This window comes from Haliotis asinina, chromosome 1 (assembly GCF_037392515.1).
Source record: "Haliotis asinina isolate JCU_RB_2024 chromosome 1, JCU_Hal_asi_v2, whole genome shotgun sequence".
NCBI classification, from domain to species: Eukaryota; Metazoa; Mollusca; class Gastropoda; order Lepetellida; family Haliotidae; genus Haliotis; species Haliotis asinina.
The window spans coordinates 79,559,922-79,581,722 of record NC_090280.1 but is presented as its reverse complement, the minus strand read 5'-3'; the positions used below and the strand labels follow the sequence as shown (position 1 = coordinate 79,581,722).

At 38.8% G+C, this 21,801-nt stretch overlaps 1 protein-coding gene across 1 annotated transcript; it reads right to left on the bottom strand.

The window, feature by feature from the left end:
* Positions 1–4,033: 4,033 nt before the first annotated feature.
* Positions 4,034–19,408, bottom strand: LOC137273639 (protein pelota-like). Its single transcript, XM_067806447.1, has 12 exons — positions 19,241–19,408; positions 15,420–15,512; positions 14,213–14,363; positions 13,780–13,870; positions 13,141–13,304; positions 12,388–12,448; positions 12,153–12,193; positions 11,339–11,459; positions 10,649–10,769; positions 8,917–8,988; positions 8,304–8,410; positions 4,034–7,540 (listed from the first exon to the last, which is right to left on the bottom strand). The coding sequence occupies exons 1-12, from the start codon at positions 19,279–19,281 to the stop codon at positions 7,461–7,463; spliced, it is 1,143 nt and encodes a 380-aa protein (XP_067662548.1). The 5' UTR covers positions 19,282–19,408; the 3' UTR covers positions 4,034–7,460.
* Positions 19,409–21,801: the final 2,393 nt, after the last annotated feature.

Genomic DNA, 21,801 nt, shown 5'->3' with positions numbered 1-21,801 from the left:
AGATGGATACTGGGCGCTATATAAGTGAATTATTATCATATATATGAATCCAGAGTGTTACAAGATGCCACTTCACCGCTTGTCCAATTAGCATACAATAAGTGAGTGAGTATAGTCTTATGTCACCTTTAGCACTACCACGGCGTGGGACAACAGAAATGACTTTATCATGTTGTACCCATGAGGGGAATCATACCTTCAACTACACGACTACACCACCGCCCCATATATTTGAATGCAAAGCATCACAAAGAAATATTTAAGAGCTCATGAGTCATGCTCTTGAAGTAAACTGCTCGGCGCATGTTTGATCTATAAACAATTACATTTGATATTTCTTGAATTGCGTTCGCAAAACTAAACACCAGGAACGGCAACCGCGTTAACGACCACTGATTTGAAATTTATAGTGTCTGAAATGGCAAAAATAATTTTTCTTTAGTTAAAGGGAACGATACCAGAGAATGTTTTTATTTTACCTTATGCAGATTTGCCAAACTATTGTTGAATTGGTTCGAACTATTAGTATCGTTCTCTTTCAGAGTTTGGACACTGGTTACCACTAAATCTGCACTGACTACCACTAAAGATGTACTAAATACCACTAAAGCTTTGGGCAAAGGCGTGTTATGAATGAAACATTCAGCAAGAATTTGATAAACTATACACAAGGAGAAAGGAATCGCAACTACCCATATTTTTCATAGCATCAATATTTTACCGTTAACCACAACAAGGGAACCCATACAACCACAATTATATCTCACCATCTGGATAAACTGACACTCAAGGAATAACTAAATGGCGATGAAGACTTGTGACAATGAGAAGGGCTGTATTCTCCCTTGGAGTTGTCACTCGTGGTGGATTCAGGCTAAAACGTCACCACAGCAAAACGGCACATGGTGAAAACGGCACCATTTGGACATAATGGACACCTTGGCGAAAACGCCTACAACTTTTCTGGCGAAAACGGCACCATATAACATTTGACGTGACTTAGTGTTTCGTGAAATAAAAAATATATATTAGGTGAAATAAAAAAATATATTAGGTAAGTATGCCCAACATTCAACTAAGCCGTGTCGCCGTGACAGAACACTCACCACCCGCTAAAGATTATTATTATTATACTGCAAGCGGCTTGCAGTATGTTTAGATAATAAATGCGTCTACTCTGCCGACAGTGATTGGAAAGTGCATCCCATAGCCAAGTGGCTAGCAGTATGTTTAGATAATAAACTCGTGGTGGTCTGTTAAGGAGAGATATACTTTCCTATCAACAACGAAATCAATTATTTTTGTAAATATCGAGGTGTAAGAACAGTTTACTGAACATTCGCTTAATGGCGGGTACACGTATTGCACGTGATATTCACTTTTGAAGGCACCACGTGTTTATCTAAAACATGGGTCAAATTGATATTACAGATAAAACGTCTAGTCAAGATATGGACACAAATGGCTATATGAGTGTTAAAAATGACAGGTGCTGAGATAAATCCCCCTCCCCTCTATACAATTTGCATGCATGTGTGGCAACCCACTGTCCCAGACGATTCAGTGAGATCTGGTCCAGACGATTCAGTGAGATCTGGTCCAGACGATTCAGTAAGATCTGGCCCAGACGATTCAGTGAGATTTGGCCCTAACGATTCAGTGATATCTGGTCCTAACGATTCAGTTTGGTTTACACATTATTTATTCCAAAATAAGGCAATACTCCAGAAAGATGCCAAAGGCCGAACAAAAAGGATTGCAAACAGGCCGAACTATGCCTACATTAATGCATCGCTCGAGAGGAAACAACTTCAACAAATTAAACAAAAGTAAGAGAGTGCAAACAGGATATATATTATTCATTGAAACACATTTCTAAATTAACAAAATGAGTTATCAGTATTGGATAATTTATCTTTGCCATACAATATTTCGTCAACGGTGCGGTAGAAGTACTGGTTATGTCTGACCAGGGAGCCTATATATAGGTGTTGTAGATTATCCCTGGTCTGATATGGGACAGAAGCACGCGCTAAAGTAAAATCCTTTTTGTGTGATTAGTAGGATATAATTTAAATTTAGACGATGATTCTACCGATGTAAAAGATTCCTCGGGATTATTCCAGGCTTGTACGACTAAAGAGAAGAGAAAATGTTTAAAGTGTTGTTCTGGACTTTTTTTTGTCCGAATACTCGTACTTGGCAAAACGAAGGGAGTAGTGAGATCTGTGGCTCATGTTATGTGGAGCTTATCGTGTTAAGTACGTTGGTGTTAAGCCAAGTATCATCTGATGAAATATACACAGCTTATATTTCTCCCCATTTCAAAGAGTGTTATCCTCGTTTCTACGCATACTGTTTATGACTGGTACCCCTGGCGGTATCTCACCCATAGTACGAAGAGCATCAAGGTGTACCTTTTTCTGTAACTAATCAATGCTCTTGGGTGCATTTTATCCCAAATGAAGTCATTGGAGTTAAAGATAGGAAGGATGAATAATTTATACAGTATTTCTATGCAGTTTCTGTTTAGTTTATATTTAAGACTCTGTCAGCAGTTTATCATAGGACTAGGTTTTTCAACAGGATATTTTATTTGCGTATTCCATTCACCATTGCTTCGAAACCATTGCCCTAAATGTTTGACGCTTCAGTATGTTCTGATTTAGATGACCAGAATGTCCTGGAGCAGACGATTCTGTGTTCTGGTTCAGATGATTCGGTATGTTCTGGTGCAGGCAATTCAGTATGTTCTGGTGCAGGCGATTCAGTATGTTCTGGTGCAGACGATTCTGTGTTCTGGTTCAGATGTTAGGTATGTTCTGGAGCAGGCGATTCAGTATGTTCTGGTGCAGACGATTCTGTGTTCTGGTTTAGATGTTCGGTATGTTCTGGGGCAGGCGATGCAGTATGTTCTGAAGCAGGCGATTCAGTGTGTTCTGGTTCAGATGTTCGGTATGGTCTGGTGCAGGTGATGCAGTATGTTCTGGAGCAGGCGATTCAGTGCGTTTTGGAGCAGGCGATTAAGTTTGTTCTGGTACAGGCGATTGTGTGGTCTGGTTCAGATGATTCGTTATGTTCTGGTGCAGACGATTCAGGTTGTTCTGGTGCAGGCGATTCAGTATGTTCTGGTCCAGATGATTCGGTATGTTCTGTTGGAGGCAATTCTGTATGTTCTGATGCCGCCGATTCAGTATGTTCTGGTGCAGACGATTCTGTGTTCTGGTTCAGATGATGTGGTATGTTCTGGAGGAGCTGATTCAGTATGTTCTGGTGCAGACAATTCTGTATGTTCTGGTGCAGACGATTCTGTGTTCTGGTTCAGATGTTCGGTATGTTCTGGTGCAGGCGATTCAGTATGTTGTAGAGCAGTCGATGCAGTATGTTCTGGTGCAGGCGATTCTGTGTTCTGGTTCAGATGATTCGGTATCTTCTGGAGCAGTCGATTAAGTTTGTTCTGGTGCAGGCGATTCAGTATGTTCTGGTGCAGGAGGACTAGTGTATTCTGGAGCAAGCCATTCTGTGTGTTCTTTCGAAGGAGAACAAGCGTGTTCTGGTGCAGACGATTCAGTATGTTCTGGTTCAGACGATTCCTTATGTTCTGGCACTGATGATTAAGTATGTTCCAGTACAGATGAGTCTTTATTTTCTGGTACAGGCGATTCAGTGTGTTCTGCTACAGGCAGGTTCGATTCCCTGCATGGGTTGTATGTGTGATGTTCATCACAGTTATATTGCTGTAATGTCCTGGTTGTTGATGAGGCCAAAAGACAGCAAAGGTTTTCCTCACAACTATTGCTGCTTGTTTCAGACCATGTGACCAGCCATGTAACCGTGCCATGTAAACATCGACCCAATGGTTTCCCTCAGTACTGCCTGTTGTTTCAAACAACATATGTACATGAAACCAGCAATGCCATAATAAAATCTCACCCACAGAGTTCATTTTGTTTCACTATGGGTTACCAGAAGTCTCTGGTATATATTTTTCTAATGGTTTTCCATAAGCATAAACAAATAGCACACTATGAAATATTCTTGTGTTTTTTTAATGATTCTGTTATATAGAACTGATAACAAAGGAAAGATCGCATGTGAAGAAACAATTGTAAGAACAGAAAATTAGTACATCTGAAACGATGAACAATCTTAAATCATGATGTAAATTCAAAGTAAGTGTATAACATTTGCTGCATCTCAAAAATTTATTTAAATGGTCTTCAAGGTCCTGGATGGGACATTATTGTCAACATACCCAAATAACTGTATATCAACATCAGCATAATGTCTGCAATTGTACTGAGAAACATTTCTGGAAGATCAAGCTAATAGACAAGGAACAAATAAGGACCGGATTCTCCTACCAGAAATACTGAGAACATATGTTTATAACAAATCATACAACCGGGTAAGAATCTGTTTTGCCATTGCAGCTTGCTACTTCGCAAGTGCATACATTGACTTGTTATGTCAAAAGTACTCAAGTTTTCAAAAACAATTTCCTACTTATTTCCATCATTTAACCCTTACAATCCTCATCACTCTGTATTCCTGACTTACTGTATGACAGCATCAGTGTGACCTGTCAGCACATGTGAAGGGGATACTGATGTACTACATGTATGATAATAGTAACCCACCCCACATGATGATGAAAATGTGTTCTACAGTATGAGCCCCTAATTCTTGGTCATTGTTTCATGCTATAGTCAGCAATATTCCAGCTACCCAGGAATATATTAATGGAACATATGCCAGACAAACTAGTGGTTGATATTCCATGGTAACATGACACACAATGAACCAATCACAGAGCCAGATACTAAAAACCAAATCAGTCACCTCTTATAAGTGGTGCCCAGGACCAGACTGCTGAAACAAGGGCCCCTGCACTGGGGACCTTCCTCTGGCAGAGGTCCTCTATTCAGGGCAGAATAGTTCACATATTCCAAGTTTAGGCATAATACATTTCTGGGCAATCCAAATTGTGATAATCAGAGGCATGGTGATAACAAACAGAAATAACAAAATCTTTTCACTTAATGAAAAGTGAACTAAACATCTGTAACCCTTCACAGCACGTAACAATTCATGTGTTTTGTAACAATAACATCATCTGTAGTAAAGACACCTTGCCATGGTTCATACAATGTAAATATATGACATCAGCAATAGGCTAGTGGGGAACAAAATATCATCATGACAGTCAGTTTGGGTAAAAAATATATGTTTCCATTTACAGCCAAACCAGACTAAGGTTATTTTCTCTCTCCCTTGGCATTTGAATTCTCTGAAAAACATATTTCCAGCCAGGACTTACAGAGCAGTTTGGGGTCTTTTTTGTGCAAAAAGAGATACTGATTGGTTTATCACTGTACTATGGTCAGAGGAGATATATGAAAGCCACATAATGTTATAGAGGCCTCTCCTGTTTACAGTCAATAGCTGTCTTGAACACAGCAAGTCCATTTTGCACAATGCTAAACCTGTGTTCTGTTATTGCTCACTTCAGTTCAGTGGTGCTGTTAATGACTACCATCGATTACTGATCAATTGTTGAGCTTCGATCATTGATCTCCATATTGTGAGGAATAACTAGTTTGGGGCTTCACTTTAAGGGCTCCAGAATAAGGTCTGTCAAGAACTGGAAACACATACTTTTTATTGGCTAAATGACCTTCACGGCTTATTACTCTAAAAGACTTGTGTGAATTTCTGTCCATCCGATAACAAGCACCGGGCTCTGAGCCATAAAGTGCATGTATAAGTATTTAAAAAGTAGCAACAAGTTATTTTCAGTTGACATGCATGCTCTTGACATCGAAAGAACCAGGAACAAACATAACTTTAAGGTCACCCTTGGTTAACATGTAATAAGGGGATGTAATCCATACCATTCCTTAAACTGTTTTCCCAACCACTCATATTCATCACACACTATAAATTGTCTGGAGGTAAAACACACTCGTTCAGTCACTCAATGGCAATAACTTATAAGCATTCACAAACTCACTAAAGACAGACTTCCAGGCTGGGCTCACCACTCAGTGTCAACATTCAGAGACAGCATTACTTCAAGTCCTGAACACCAACATTTTGGACATCCCCCACCACTGTGATTTGTTTCCAGTGTTTCTTAACACACATCCTTGACATCTCCAGGGTATACATCCTGATAAATCTCCTCTATACCTTGGATGTCACTACAGCTCTATTTATAACCTTCCTTGGCTGGCATTTTATCCAAATGGGTGTCTACACTGGGAAGTTGAATGCTTCTTAGATTATCTGACCAATTAAACTTCTTCTTCGTTCCTATATCTTTTTAAAAGTTGCAGACCTGCCATTTTCCTTTAATGATTTTCCTCATAAATCTGAGTCGCACTCTGAACAAACCTTCCAGCTGTGACTGTTATCTTTGTGGACACTGGCAAGCTAGGTTGCAACGGCGGCTTAACTGATTGGCTACTGTGAGAATGTCAAGCAAATGGAGGTGATAAAATTATCATGCCAAAACATACCAGTAGATGCATCGAGGGTACAGTGGACATTTATTGGAACACATATCCTGGAGATATCAAGAAGACTTAATACAGTAACCTACTTTTATAACACACTGAAAGGTACCACTGATTTGAGTCTTTTGATTACACTGTTGATCATATGCATTTTGACTAAAATATATAGACAGTTTGCTGTCCTTTCAATGTATTATACTGTGGCATGGAGGGGATATGATGATTTAATGTGATCTTTAAGTGGAAATAAAAGTATGATTTCACTATGCCCACTTCAGCTGCTTGTTAGTTTCTAGACAAACAGATTAGGAGCTGTAGAAATCTGCAAGTCTCCTTACCTATAAAAATTAAAGTCTATCGCAAAAACCACATCAACTAAACTGATTTGAAAATGGTTCATAAAAGAAAAAAAGAGAATGAATAGTCAGACAGTTACGTCACGCAACAGAAAAAAGTCTTGACGATTTGTGTAAGACACATGCACTAAAACGTACAAGTGCAGATGGTGTTGATTATACACAAAAGATCCTGAAGTCTCAAAACTGCACCTAGTTTTCCTGTGCTATACCTGATGCAAGTTACATATCCCTTTTAAAGAACACTTAGCTCTGATAGGCATTAAGGACTCTGTTAGTAAACATGTGTCAATGTGTCAGTCTCAACGGCCACTTGGACAATCCAGTCTAGCAGCATCCTGATTCACACTGGCTACAGCCTGAGCCGAACTAGCAGAATCATTAGCCACCCTGAAAACGGCATTGACCACCTTAACAGGATCAAGGGCCTCTGACAACCCCACTGGCCACCCTGACAATGTCAAGAGACTCTCAGACACCACTTGGACAACGCAGGCAGAACCAGGACCTGAGAGCCCAGATGATCCACCCTGGAGAGACATGTCCTCATCACAGATCAGCTTGTATTCACATTCATAACATAAGGTTAGTCCTCCTCAGAATCGTCTTCGTCATCAGGCATGGGGTAGCGCAAGATTGCACACACACCGGACAGCTGGCCAAGCTCTGATGGAGGAAAATGATTAGAAAACTGTTAAAAGAAGTAGGTAAGCTAGTTAGTACGTTTAATGCCACACTCGTTTAATGCCGCAATATTCCAGCTATATGGTGGAGGCCTGTAAATAATTGAGTCTGGACCAGACAATCCAGTCATCAACAGCATGAGCATCAATTGATGCAACTGGGATATGATTACATGTGTCAATCAAGTCAGCAAGACTACCCTTAGTCTCCTCTTATGACAAGCATGTGTTAATGAAAGTCAGTTAAGAAGTATATATAAGATATTAAGATATATTTTCTCTTCTGATTTCAGAATAAGCAGGTTTGTTTTCAAATGAGAAACGTCTGGTCATAGACTCAGGCCTTATAAACAAAGTTAATAGGAATATCAAACATAATTCAATATTTCCTTGCTGAAGTAATAATCGGAGCAAGAACAGAGAATCTCAATACTGGTTAATGTCAAAGTAACCAATATTCAAGCAACAAGGTGTAAGTAGACAAGAGAAAGCAAGGCAAACCAATGCCTTAGATCAGCAATGATCCACGCTGGGCCCCATTTCAGAAAGTTCCTGCAACCCACAACTGTCCTAAGTCAATGTTACAGTATAGGAGGTTCAACACTCGTAGTGCTACAGTAGCTCCTGATGGGGACAACCTGTTCTTCACCTAGTCCCCTCACTTGGGATCACTGAAGACAGAGAGAACAGGAAATATTTGCCTTGGGTGCCCTACAGAATAATAGACAACAAATGCATATACTTACGCTCTCCAGACACATGCAAGCTGGAGAATATCCTGACATCTCCCCCATTGTCACGCACTTTGTCCACCAGATTCACATAGCGTCTCCGCTGTTGTATGTCATTGGACCTGTGGACAAGAAGTTATATGTGGGAATTTGGTTATATAATGGTCAGGATGGGGATCGGGAACCTAATATGTGGGATAGAGGATGACTTGTAGAGTGCTATTTCTTAAGACACAATTTTTGCTGATTACAATGGTCTACCCAAAACACTAGTTTTTTAACCAAAGACCTGGTAACATGAAACAACTGTTTCACTCGTTTCATTGAGATTTGTTAGGTTGTTTCCCTGGTCATGGTCTCATCTACAATATTAGCTGCTACCAACAACATATCTTAGTGAGTGTGAGAGGGAGTGTTTTTTTGTGAATCCTTGGAGAGAAATTCAGCACTGGAGACAGTGGGGTCGCTTAGTGGTTAAAAGTGTTCACTCATCACACCGACGACTCGGCTTGATTCACCACATGGAACAATGCAATGTGTGAAGACCATTTCTGGCTTCTGATAACTTATTGCTGAAATGCAGGTAAAAGCAGTGTAAAACTAAACTCATTTGCTTACTCAATCTTACCTAAAGAGCTCGTCAGACACCATCAACATCTCGATGGCCTGTAAATCTGCAGCCTTCTCCACATGCTTCACTCTAGAATTCAAACAGACAAAAGAGGGCTGTCATTTTTGGTCTTCAGCAACCATGCACGTTGTAAAAGGTGATTAAAGGAATTGGGTGGACAGGCTTACTAACATGATACTAACATGTCATATTTCAGTTGTGTAGATCGAAGCTCATGTTGTTGGTCACTGGATTATCTGGTCCAGACTCAAATTATTTACAGAACACTGCCATTACGGCTGTAATATTGCTGAGGGTGACATAACACAACAAAACACCAACAAAGGGTTATTTAAAATCAAGTGGCACATAAGCAAAATATTGCAACTGCCCTCATCCGTTTACATTCATTACAGGATATTATAGCAAGGTAAAATCCCTCACTGTTTAAGAAGCCACAACTGAATCATTCTGATTCAATACAGGCTGAGTAAGGCAGAGCTTCCAATCCCCACACAGAAAAAAGCTTGAGATGCTGTCCTCTTCGACCTGGTCCTGAGGCCCAGCCCCCACCCCCGAAGGCAACACTTTTTTGCAACTTCCCTCCTCAGAAAAGTACATGAAAACGATAATTTCACATCTATTTGTGTGATTTTTAACAGACTTGTATTTTCAGTTTTAATATGAACACAGTTTGCTGTGGGATTTATCTGTTTTGTTGTAAAAGACGGTAAGAATAATAAATGTGTGAGTCTCAAGCAAAAGGTGTGAGAGTTGCCATGTATTGGTTGAAATGTGTTTACCACTGTTTTGAACCACATCATGTATTTTGGTTCCATCGCAGAGTGGAAGCTTAAAATGACAGATAAACCATGACGAATGTATTAAAGTTGTATATCTTGGGGTGGTGTGACAATGCAGCACTGTAATGGAGCCACAGACTCCAGTAATTTCAGTCCCACTCAAACCCCTTTTTAGTGTTTTGGGGTTCTTAACAGCCAATATTGATCAGTGACTTGGTCGATATCTCGCATCGTACACCAACACAAAGACTTGACGTCACAAGCGGTCTTACCTCTAAGACTGTACCCATTACTCTCACTCTGACTAAGATTGCTTTGTGCAACAACCCATGAGTGGCCAGCCTCGAAGACTTGGTTGATTACTCGCATCTTACACCAACATACAGACTTGTAATTCTATTACTCTAACATAGACAAAAGATGGCCATAGCGCTAAGATCGTTTTGTCAGAGTTGGCGACTTGGCTGACAACTAGCCTACATACAGACACAACATCTAGTCAAGACTTGATTATCTACCTGCTGCTACCATATAATAGCTGGAATATTCCTACGTCAATGAACAAACAAACTAAGCAAGGGGCAAGCAGTTGATGATGTTACTCTCCATCCTATGAGACCTACCCAGAGTACGTTCTGTTGGGATCAGACTGCAGCATCTGATAGAAGGAGACCTACCCATAGTATGCTCTGTTGGGATCAGACTGCAGCATCTGATAGAAGGAGACCTACCCATAGTACACTCTGTTGGGATCAGACTGCAGCATCTGATAGAAGGAGACCTACCCAGAGTACGTTCTGTTGGGATCAGACTGCAGCATCTGATAGAAGGAGACCTACCCATAGTACACTCTGTTGGGATCAGACTGCAGCATCTGATAGAAGGAGACCTACCCAGAGTACGTTCTGTTGGGATCAGACTGCAGCATCTGATAGAAGGAGACCTACCCATAGTATGCTCTGTTGGGATCAGACTGCAGCATTTGATAGAAGTCCTCCAGTGCCTTCACTTCCCCTGCGGCCTTAGTGTCAGCAAGCTTGGAGGTCACTGTTGAGTCTGACAACACCTCTGAAAGAAGCAGAACTAGGTGAATTAAAGAGAAAATTCAGATAAGAATAACTCACTTGACATTCAATTGGAAAAGTCTGTACACAAAACAAAAGGTTCTTGTATACATTTTCTGTACATAATTTGATGAAACTAATATCTGGTAATATTCACTGAGAATAATCGTTTCATATTTTAATAGAAACATCTGAAATATCATAAATCAACAATTATATTAACTTACAATAATCATATTGCATGTCTATAGCAAGGAAGTTAACAGTAGTCCATATTGACCAGTCAATAAGTTGTTAAAGGTGTTACAGGACTTTCAACTGCAACATGGCAAATCCTATATTGCTATTCATAATTCATTATCATGTGATGGGTCATGAGATTGAACAAGCACCTGTTCTGAAACTGAGTTTAAATGAACCTAAAATCCCTTGTGAGAACTCCTTTCCCTTTCTAATAGTAAGCTTTGTCCTTTAAGTTATGAACAATGAAGAATGTGAATAATGAATTTGAATTAAGAGCAACTTTTGATACTTATTTGTCAAGCAAGTAAACAAGTAAAGATTCCTGCTTACCTTTCAGCGAATGTTTGAATCCCGATGATGAGTGTACAAGGACAAACTTGGACTTATTGTCAATCAGCACCTTGTAGTCATTCTTTACAGCTGTAGCTGTCATGTACTCATAGAACTGATCCTGAAGCAAACAAATGAATACATGAATCTCGTGTGTCAATGTTCTTTCAACTTCACAGTAAGCAATATCTGATCTGTATCTCTACAGCATGCGTAACAGCCAAGAATATCAGCAGTATTCCACCTAAATCACCGCAGTGTATACAACCAGTGACGGACAACAACAGTACCAATCAACCTATACTACAATAGTAACATAGCAACTGAAAACAACAGCAATAATTCACTTATGACACAGAAATAAATAGCAACAAGAAGACATGTATATCAATATCCACGTCAAATTGTTTTATTCCTATCTGGTTACTGTTTTTATAACGCCACCACAACATTCATGTCCTGAATACATATCACATTTGGTTTCCCCATCTATCATGGTTACTGAGAGACTCTGTTCAATATGGGGATAATGTGCATGAAGTCAAGTAGCGTATGACAAGGGCCATAACTCTGTAAAGAAAAGAAACAGTTTCTGTTTTTGAACTTCATCAAGGCATTTGTGTTTTGAAAACACATAGCAAATTTGGTTTCCTTATCCATAAAAATTTTCGAGAAAAAATCTGTCCCTCTCATCTCGGACAGACTGAATTCAAACTCATACTCAGTAATGGACTGGACCTACTCCGTAATGGAGTGTCCATTTATCTGTACATGTACTTCATAAGATTTTATGATTTATCTTGTTGACACCAACCTTAACGAAACCAGGACTGGCTATGAGCACACATTTCACAACTGAAAGACAAGAACAAAATCAGTTACTAGAATGTTAATTCAAAAACGTTGCTTATTTCATATTAATTATTTCTTGAGTTTGGGTCCAGGAACAAAAGTTGAAGTCAGAATTCTTTATTATTTGTTAAAAAAAACTCTCAAAAGGTTCTCTCATCATCAGATAACAAATAATATACAAAATGTTTATCACTTACTGTCAAAATTGACGTGTCTCAATATTGCTTGAACAATCTGGTCATAAAACCTGTTAAGACCCTAGAAAAAATATTAAAATAAAAATTATTTCAAGCAAACAATATTTGTTCATCAAATTCTGCAGAATCATGAATAACTTCATTAAAAACATCTGTAATCAAAGTACAGTTGAAGCTGAATTAAGACAAACATAGTCAAGGCCTTTTCTCACTGAAAAGTGCATTATCAGTTTCATAAATGGCTGCATCTGCTCAACAAATAATGGTAAAATAAGACATGAAATGTCCAAAGTGAACCCTTACCAACAGCACGATACATACAAACCTATATCGCAAAACATGATGATCTAAAATACTATTCTGGCTTGCTTAAATATGCACCGTTTTTAAATGTGAGCATGTGTTATCAATATTGTCAATATCCCAAAGGAAAACACAAAGCCTGGACATGCTTGTACCCATTACTTCAACTGTAACCAGATTGCCCAACCGAAAGATGTGAGTTAGTTTTATGCTGCTCTCAGCAATATTACAGTTATATGCAGGTGGTCTGTAAATAATCGAGTCTGACCAGACAATCCAGTGATCAACAGCATGAGCAATGATATACATAATTGTGATACGATGAAATGTGTCAACAAAGTCAGCTAGCCTCATCACCAATCCTGTTAGTCTCCTCTTACTAAAGGTCATGGGTTACTGAAGACCAATTTTAACCCAGATCTTCATGGGTTACACTGAAAGCTGTATTACCTTAGTATGTTGGTCACACATCCCTTTCCTCTTCCTGGGGATGTTGACTTCAATCTTTGCCCTGACCAGTGTCATACTGGATGTAACCAGACACACATGAGCGAGTCCCTCCTGCATCACCACGGCTGCCAGGTCAGCATGCTGAGTCGGGTCACAGGCATTCTCTGTTACAGAGTCGTCAAGATAACACACTGGCAACATCCTATGTTTGTGATAGGTGAATGGTATTTTACATGTTACCGAACTTCATGAAGCTATTACCTTCTGCCACCAATGTTTGTCCCAAGAGGCCACTCATGGGGTGAATTGGTGGGGCTCATGGATTTGGACGGTGGGAGTCATGGTATTCCAATCACGTAGATTGACACTCATGATGTCAGTCACTAGACTGTTTGATCCAGACTTTTACTGACAGATTGCTATGAATGGCTTCAATTTTCTTGAGTGTGACATTAAAAGTCAAAGAAAAATTATAACACAATGGCTTCTCAATAACTGATAGCTGACAACATGTGCATTATTTATTAAAAAATGAAATATATTTGTAACAAACATGTGACATTAAATCTGTCAAAAATGGCATGTAAAATGTATGTCAGTGGGTTATAGAGAAGCATAGTGATCGTGAAGATAAGTTACCTATTCTCTCTATACTGACGCTGTCCCACTCATGTTTGCCCAGAGTAAACTGTCGGTTCTGCTCCAGGTCCAGGGTGTGGTAGGCTCCCATCTGAAAGGAAATCCATAGTTGACAAATGATGTGGAACAGGTTATTTAGTTTCACTGGAGGTTGTTCAATGAATCCATAGTTGACAAATGATATGGAACAGGTTATTTAGTTTCACTGGAGGTTGTTCAATGTTGCATTCAGCATAATTCTGGCTCTTCAACACCAACCTTTATATAATTTGGTCTAGACTAAACAATACAGTGATTCATTCAGCAAAGATGTGTCTAGCTTTTCACAAAACAGCTGCCCACAGTTTGCCAATTTATCAAATGAATTAAACAGCAAAATTACTGCTTAGAATGACATACTTTTCCACACATTTGTTCCTGCCACTACACTCACCCTGACGTACTGGTTCTCAGAGATGTTCCTGCCCTTGACCCGCAACACACAAGCCTGTGTGTCAAAGTCAATAGCCTCCACCTGGATAGTGAGAGTTGTCCGCACCTTGTTGACGCTCACACTTCCAGTTGCAGACTCATTCTGGACTTTCCTAAAACAGTGGAAGGGTATAAGTGTACTGTTCCTTGATATTGATTCAAAGCATCATTTTGACAGGGACTTTAACATCTCAATCTACCTTACCACTAACTTGTCAAAGGTGTAACTGGATTTGACAGCTGTCTTTAGAGTTTGGTAATACAATCATTAGTCTGAATTTTTTTTGCAAATGTGTCTAAGGTATATTTATCCAAATAGCATAGATCAATGTTTATGATGCTAGTGTTCATGATGGTGTTTCAAAGTAACAGGACACCATTGGGTCCTGTAAGTTTCAAATGTCTGTCTGACCCACTGAAATCCAGACGACCCACTGAATAAAGTTAAACAAACATTTCAGATTGGACATTTCTTATAATTGGCATTGAAATTATAAACATTATATGATAACAAACATATGATTTCTAAACAGCAAACACAAGTGTCACATGCCGCAAATAACAACTTCACACAAAGACATTGTGAAATATTCAGTCAGACTCTGGGGCTGGCGGCTTGGTGATTTCTATCTGACCACTGGTACACGTTATGTCTCGGACTGGTGAATCTGCCAGATTTGTCAGAGGGTCAGATGCTATTTGGGAACACTGTGATGCTGGTCACTGGATTGTACGACCAGACTTCATTATTTACAGACTGTGCCATTTAGCTGGAATATTGCTGAGTGTGGTTATAAACAAACAGAGTGAGTGAGTGAGTGAGTTTAGTTTTACGTCGCACTTAGCAATATTCCAGCTATACGGCGACGGTCTGTAAATAATCGAGTCTGGACCAGACAATCCAGTGATCAACAACATGAGCATCGATCTGCGCAATTGGGAACCGATGACATGTGTCAACCAAGTCAGCTAGTCTGACCACCCGATCCCGTTAGTCGCCTCTTACGACAAGCATAGTCACCTTTTATGGCAAGCATGGGTTGCTGAAGGCCTATTCTACCCCGGGACCTTCACGGGTCTATAAACAGACAAATCCAAGGTATACATTATTACTTTCATAAGAGACGGCAATTAGAAACTGCATTTAATGTTAACGAACTATAGATCACCTGATGGTGGTTGCACGCAGTGAGTCAGACACCTGAACCAGGTTATAAGCATGCCACATGTCTTCAGCCTCCTCTGGCATCAGGGTTACAGACCTAAAGGGAAATAACAACAGTAAAGTGTTAACATGCTAGCCACTAATGCTGGTTATTGCTCACAATATGTTGATCATTCAATAATAATTTAGGGGTAAAAAATCCCATTGCCCGGTGCCCAGGACAAGTCAGTTTCTATTTTGTGCAATCAAATTATGGTATGTAACTTGTACATGGGCTACTACATAATTTCCGCTTACGGTTTCAAACTGCAAATAAACTTAGATTTCTTTTCATATCTGCACAAAATGTAGCTATTAAATTTTGCAATGGTAATAACATACAGTTATCTTTCTTCGCTATTTATCACTTCTCGATAAATAGTCCAGTACACATTAACATCAAACATCATGTTGATTTTTACTTTGATAATTAAATCAACATGATCATGTCCTAAAAAACAGGACACTTTACTATCTTAAAGTCACTTGCCCTGAACACTGAACTCCTGTAAGTTGTAATCACAAACCCGGTCACAAAACTTATGAGGCAGTAACACTAACAGTGAGCGAGTGAGTGAGTTTAGATTTACGCCACACTCGGCAATATTCCAGCTATATGGCGCCGGTCTGTAAATAATCGAGTCTGGACCAGACAATCCAGTGATCAAGAACATGAGCATCGATCTGCGCAATTGGGAACCGATGACATTTGCCAACCAAGTCAGCAAGCCTGACCACCTGATCCTGTTAGTCGCCTCTTACAACAAGCATAGTCGCCTTTTATGGCAAGCATGGGTTGCTGAAGGAATATTCTACCCAGGGACCTTCATGGGTAGAGGGCAGTAATAAGACACAATAACAACACTGTACAAACACAGACACACAGATATTGGTCCCACCTTTGGTTTATTAATTTTGTTTTTGTTTAACATTTGTTTTTGTTTAAAATGTTCGTGACCATTTAATTTTCGCGATTTTCGCGTCAGACTTCATGATGCGAGAATAAAAACATGCGATAATATAGATATATCATTCACTTTAATGAGATAAGTCAACAACATAAAAACAATACAAGTGTAAACTGCTCATTCACGTGTCACCACTGGGCTAATCTGGATTAACACGTTTCACTTACTGATACTTTTACTAATAGTTGTCACAAGAGATTAGTCTTTCGCCAACCCCTTATATACAGTTTAACATTTCACTTGGTTTTTTGTCAACATTTAATAAGTAACTAGTTTCTGTAACTTCTGAACCCTTTGATGTTTGAAAAAGACAAACAACATTTACTGTTTTTGGAGATTCATGTTTTCACAATTTACGTAAGCTATCACAACACATGAGAGGGGACAATTATATTTTCATTGCTCTAACACCCGGTCAGGAAGAATTAGGTTTTTAGATCACTACGCAAATCTGTTTATTTTATAACAACTCAATCATCATGCACCTGGGTGTTGTGTTGAAAACATTCAGAGACGCCCTCTGTAACAAATTCACATGCTTGTCACGTGCCCGGTCTTTTTCAAGGCTGAATAAAAGATTTATCGATCAATATTCTGCTTGAAATCCGTAGTCATGTAAAGTACCTATTAGGCCTACATCTCAGGTATTTATACTGTATTGCATTTGTCAATACATTTGTCAACCAACACCTCGCGAAAAAAAGAAGGTGCGAAAAGGTTTAGTGAGCACCACTCGCGAAAATTTAAAGGCGTGGAAATAAGACAGTTTACAGTATTTCTTTTGTAGCTTCTGCTGTGGATATAATAATTTCAAAAATATCTCTTCTAGAATACTGGACACAAGCTCTATTTTTACAACTAAAGCAAATGCTGCCTTAATGGCTTTTAAATATATTCAAAGACACACTAAAGATAAATAGTACATAATCTTTTCTGATTCTCTTTTGTGCATACTGGCTATTAAAATCTTTCTTGTAAACATCCACTATTAATTGAAATTATTGAATTGCATCATGACATTACTACTGGTCAGTGCAACATCATCTTTTGTTGGCTACCCAGCCATCGTGGCATATCTGAGAAAGAAATGGCCGCTCTTGCCACCAAAGCAGCACTCAACAAATCTGTGACACCACATCTCATTCCGCACTCTGATTACAAAGCTGCTATTAGATCCTACATCCATGATTTGAGGCAGAACATGAGACATGCCAGTAGGTACCAATAATTTAAATGAAATAAAACTATGTTGGTTACATGTCTTTGGGCATTAAGTCCAGATTTAAAGACGTCATAATATGACAATGTTGTATTGGCCACGCAATATCTACTTGTGATTAGTTTGCGTGATTACTTATTAATGGGTAAGGATCCTCCATTTTGTATCCCTTGTGATGAAAAAATATGGTTAAGCATGTCAGGCTTGACTGTGTTGAATATTCCATCACAAGTAATAAACTATTTCAAATCATGAACTATGAAGGATCTTTTTTGCTAATATAAGTTCTCATTTAATTAATGCATTTTAACAAGATTTTGATTTGTTAACTGATTTGTAAACAGATAAAAATTTTATAATTGGAAGTTCGTTAGTGGCTGTACCCTCCAGAGGGTTGAAGTATTGTAAAATTATTGTTCTCCTGAGAGAGTACAATAATCCCAACATCAACAACAAGTCAATTTAAACTTAGCAAGACACTTAAAAGTGGTATTTGTTAAATTTTGGCCAATATTTCTTGCAACTGCCAGCAGCTGGAGGGATGGTGTAAATCCAACTAGGGTCCACACTGGTAGCAAAGGTACATTAAGTCCCCATGGTACCTAGATTCGTTGTCTACTTCCTTGTTGGCAATGTATAGCCTGTTTTCATATTGTAATATCCAAATGGTACTATTACTTTTAACTTTCCAGGTTAGCTTTAATTCTCATTGAGAAATGCTAGCTGTCCTTCAAGAAAAGTTTATATACTATCCACATGTTCCAGTTTTAATGTCAAATATGTTCTCGTCACAATATGGCTGAAATATTGCTGATGTGACGTTAAATATTCAACTCACTCACTATGATGTCAAATAGAAAAACATAATGTCTTTCTATGTCTTACATAAGTTTGTAAATATAATCATACACCAATAATCTGGTAAGTATAAGGAGATAATTTTGTAAATGGTGCCTGGAGTGGTTATTACTGCTCTATTATTTTGTTCTGAATGAAGATTTTTTTACTCTAATACTGTAGTTGAAATTTGAAATACATCTGTTACATAATAATTAAATATGGATTATATCCTTGTATTATGGGTTTATGAATGGTGAAGAAACAATCGTCATGAATAACAACTTTGTCTAAACACAAACCATCAACATGCAAGAACTTTCATCTGTGTGACTGAAAAAAATTGGATATTGTGGAAATAAACATTGTCCACAATATCATTTGACAAACCATATTTGATCCATATTTAAGACTATTTAGTAACTTCACTCTTTTGTTTGTGACGCCATCCTAGATTGTATTGAATTGGCAGTGTCTACTGATTCTGTCTGACTTCTATGGCTTCAAATATTAGTTCTGGGAATGAACTCTGCAAATGTTCATTTCTATATTAAAACACACTAGAATATGTAACACTAATTATAAATGAGAAATATAGATATTTTATCGAATTTCAAATTCATTTTGAGGGGACATAAACCATAAACACAAGCATTTCAAATACACGTCTTGCAATGATAAGAGGTAACACAATTACAAGAGACATGAGACAGCAGTTGACACAAGTGACGGTTTTTGTATGTTCATCAGTTTTTAACTCACCCCTCGCCGTTTTTCTCAATATCTCTGTGTATCAGCTTCATGTTGTTACTTTTGTCACACAGTTATTATATTTTCAAATGTTCTACTGAAGGACAGAAGAGCATATATGTAAAATAGCAAAGACTGCGAAATTGCACATTTTGGCGTAAGACCGAATCTGACACGTTCGCTATAAAAGAACCGATTTCATTGGTCAAAAGATATTTTTATCCAATCGAATCAAGCCTAACATTGGTGTTTTCGTCTGCTATATCAAGAAAAGATAACTCTTACAAACACAGTTTATTTAAAAAATGGGACTCACATTCGAACACCGGTGGCCATATATGTTAACACCAAAGTATACACAAAAATGACAGTTCACCGCTTTTGCTTTACGTGGCTATCAGATACTGACCGCAAAGTGAACCGAATTGATGGTTAACGCAACGGTAAATGACAAAATGGTCTGTTCTCTGTAGGGACAGCTGAAAATTATTGATAGGTCACTGCTGATCTGTGCAGCTTTCCCGAGTTTTGTTGAGGGTGCATGCTAATTACATATTGACTGGAGACTGGGGTCTCATCGGATTCTGTTATTTGGAAATCGACTATTTAATGTAAAGATCCCTGTGTATGTTGCGTCGATGAAAAAAGATGACGCACATGGATTCGGATCAGAGGACTGTTTTTCAAAGCCTGACATTTACACCAACGTGTCATTTTATATATATATATTAACCACAGATGTTTCACTTATTTCAGACAATAAAATTAAATCTTCATCACTTTCCGCGCTTACATTTACATTCATCAATCAGGAATGCTTTTGGAGGATTTCTAAATGTTAATAATTATGTGGTCAAATGGGTCTTCTGTGAAATGTGGTCGCGAGTGTGGTGTATTTCAAATGTGAATATGAGCAAGGCTCCCCCACCGGGTTCAGAATCAGGAAGCAGCAAGGTGGGTGCTATTATGGTATTAGTTCAACATCTTTTAGTAGGCTACGTTTTCCATCCAAACGACAAGACCATTAACTATAGGCATTAACCTGTTGTGATGAATGTATAGCGCATCCGAACATTTCCAGAAAGAATATATAAATCAAAACTCTATAATTTAACACATTCCTCTTTTCACTTTATAGTGAGGACATTGATATTGTAATTCAACTCTGAATAAATTATTAGTTAGCGATATAAAGAACTTCGAACTGAGAGTTAGTAATCCATTGGTTTCTTCAAATCTAACTTGAGACAGCGGTGCATGATCTCCCTGGTCTTGGGCAACACAGGACACAAATGAAATGCCATATTACTGCTATATTTGAATTAAAAAACTGATTCTACGATGCTTCTTTCTCTCTTTCCCTATTACATTATCATACTGAGGGAGAACGTATTTGTTCCGTTTTCGAATTCCCCTTTTCGTTACTTGATTCTTAGACGTCCAGCAGAATGTTGCCTAAAGTGCTCTTCAGAAGCCATAAAGGCCCTTTAGCCTTGTCAACGCCATCATCAAACATACGCACGCACCCACGATCGCACGCACTCATACACGTTATGTATGGTTCATCAAGTGAGTGAGTTTGGTTTTACGCCGCACTCGGCAATATTCCAGCTATATGGCGGCGGTCTAAATAATCGAGTCTGGACCAGACAATCCAGTGATTAACAAGATGAGCATTGATCTGCGCAATGAGGAACCGATGACGTGTCAACCAAGTCAGCGAGCCTGGCCACCTGATCTCGTTAGTCGCCTTTTATGGCAAGCATGAGTTGCTGAAGGCCTATTCTACCCCGGACCTACACGGGTGTCCATCAAGTAATATTTCCTTTTTGGACTATAGTTACCAATTGTTGGTAAACAACCCAGCTTGAATATATAGTCGAAGGGATAATCTACAGCACATCTTCTATTCTCCCTGATAGTCCGACGCACGCTTGTGGGCATCACTCCGATTTAACAAGTGCCTCTCTTCCGATTGTGCCGGTCGTCGCGTAGCTACAGATCTCAGCAAAACGACGCCCTTGTGGTTGTTTGTATACAACTGCTGTATCTCGCCATTGTTGGTCAATATCTATCTTCGAATTTGACGATCGTTTGCGTTTTTCAGCATACCGTCCAGCAGTTACGTTCAAGGTACCAACAGATCTCAGTATTGTGACTTTGTTTGGCATATGTTTACTAGATCTAACGATGTTAGCACTTCTGTTCTTCACATTTGAAAAGACCCGTGACAGTGTTTCGTTGATCAAATCAAACCAAACATTTTCTTGGATACAGTAAACGCGTTCCTTCTGTTGAAAACATCATTCTGATTTTAGAGGTTTACTTTAAAAGGCGAATCCTGATATGTGTAACAAACATTCTGTTTTCCCCCGAAATGCACGATATTCTTAACTACATCAAACAAACATTGGAATAAATGCACAACAATATGCCTCCAGTACCTATACAGGGAATTCTTGTACATAACCATTACTTACAGCGTATTCTTTATTTCAAGTATTCTCATCACTTCTATACTGCACAGAGACCATGTTTCACCTGCCACTCCCGTCCCACGTCAAGTAGGCGTC

Excerpts from the sequence above, each read along its gene's own strand:
- LOC137273639 (XM_067806447.1), bottom strand. The coding sequence starts at position 19,281 with ATGAAGCTGATACACAGAGATATTGAGAAAAACGGCGAGGG. Across the intron at positions 13,871-14,212 it reads CTGAGAACCAGTACGTCAGG|ATGGGAGCCTACCACACCCT; the intron begins GTGAGTGTAGTG and ends ATTTCCTTTCAG. Across the intron at positions 11,460-12,152 it reads CCAGTCCTGGTTTCGTTAAG|GATCAGTTCTATGAGTACAT; the intron begins GTTGGTGTCAAC and ends TGTTTGCTTCAG.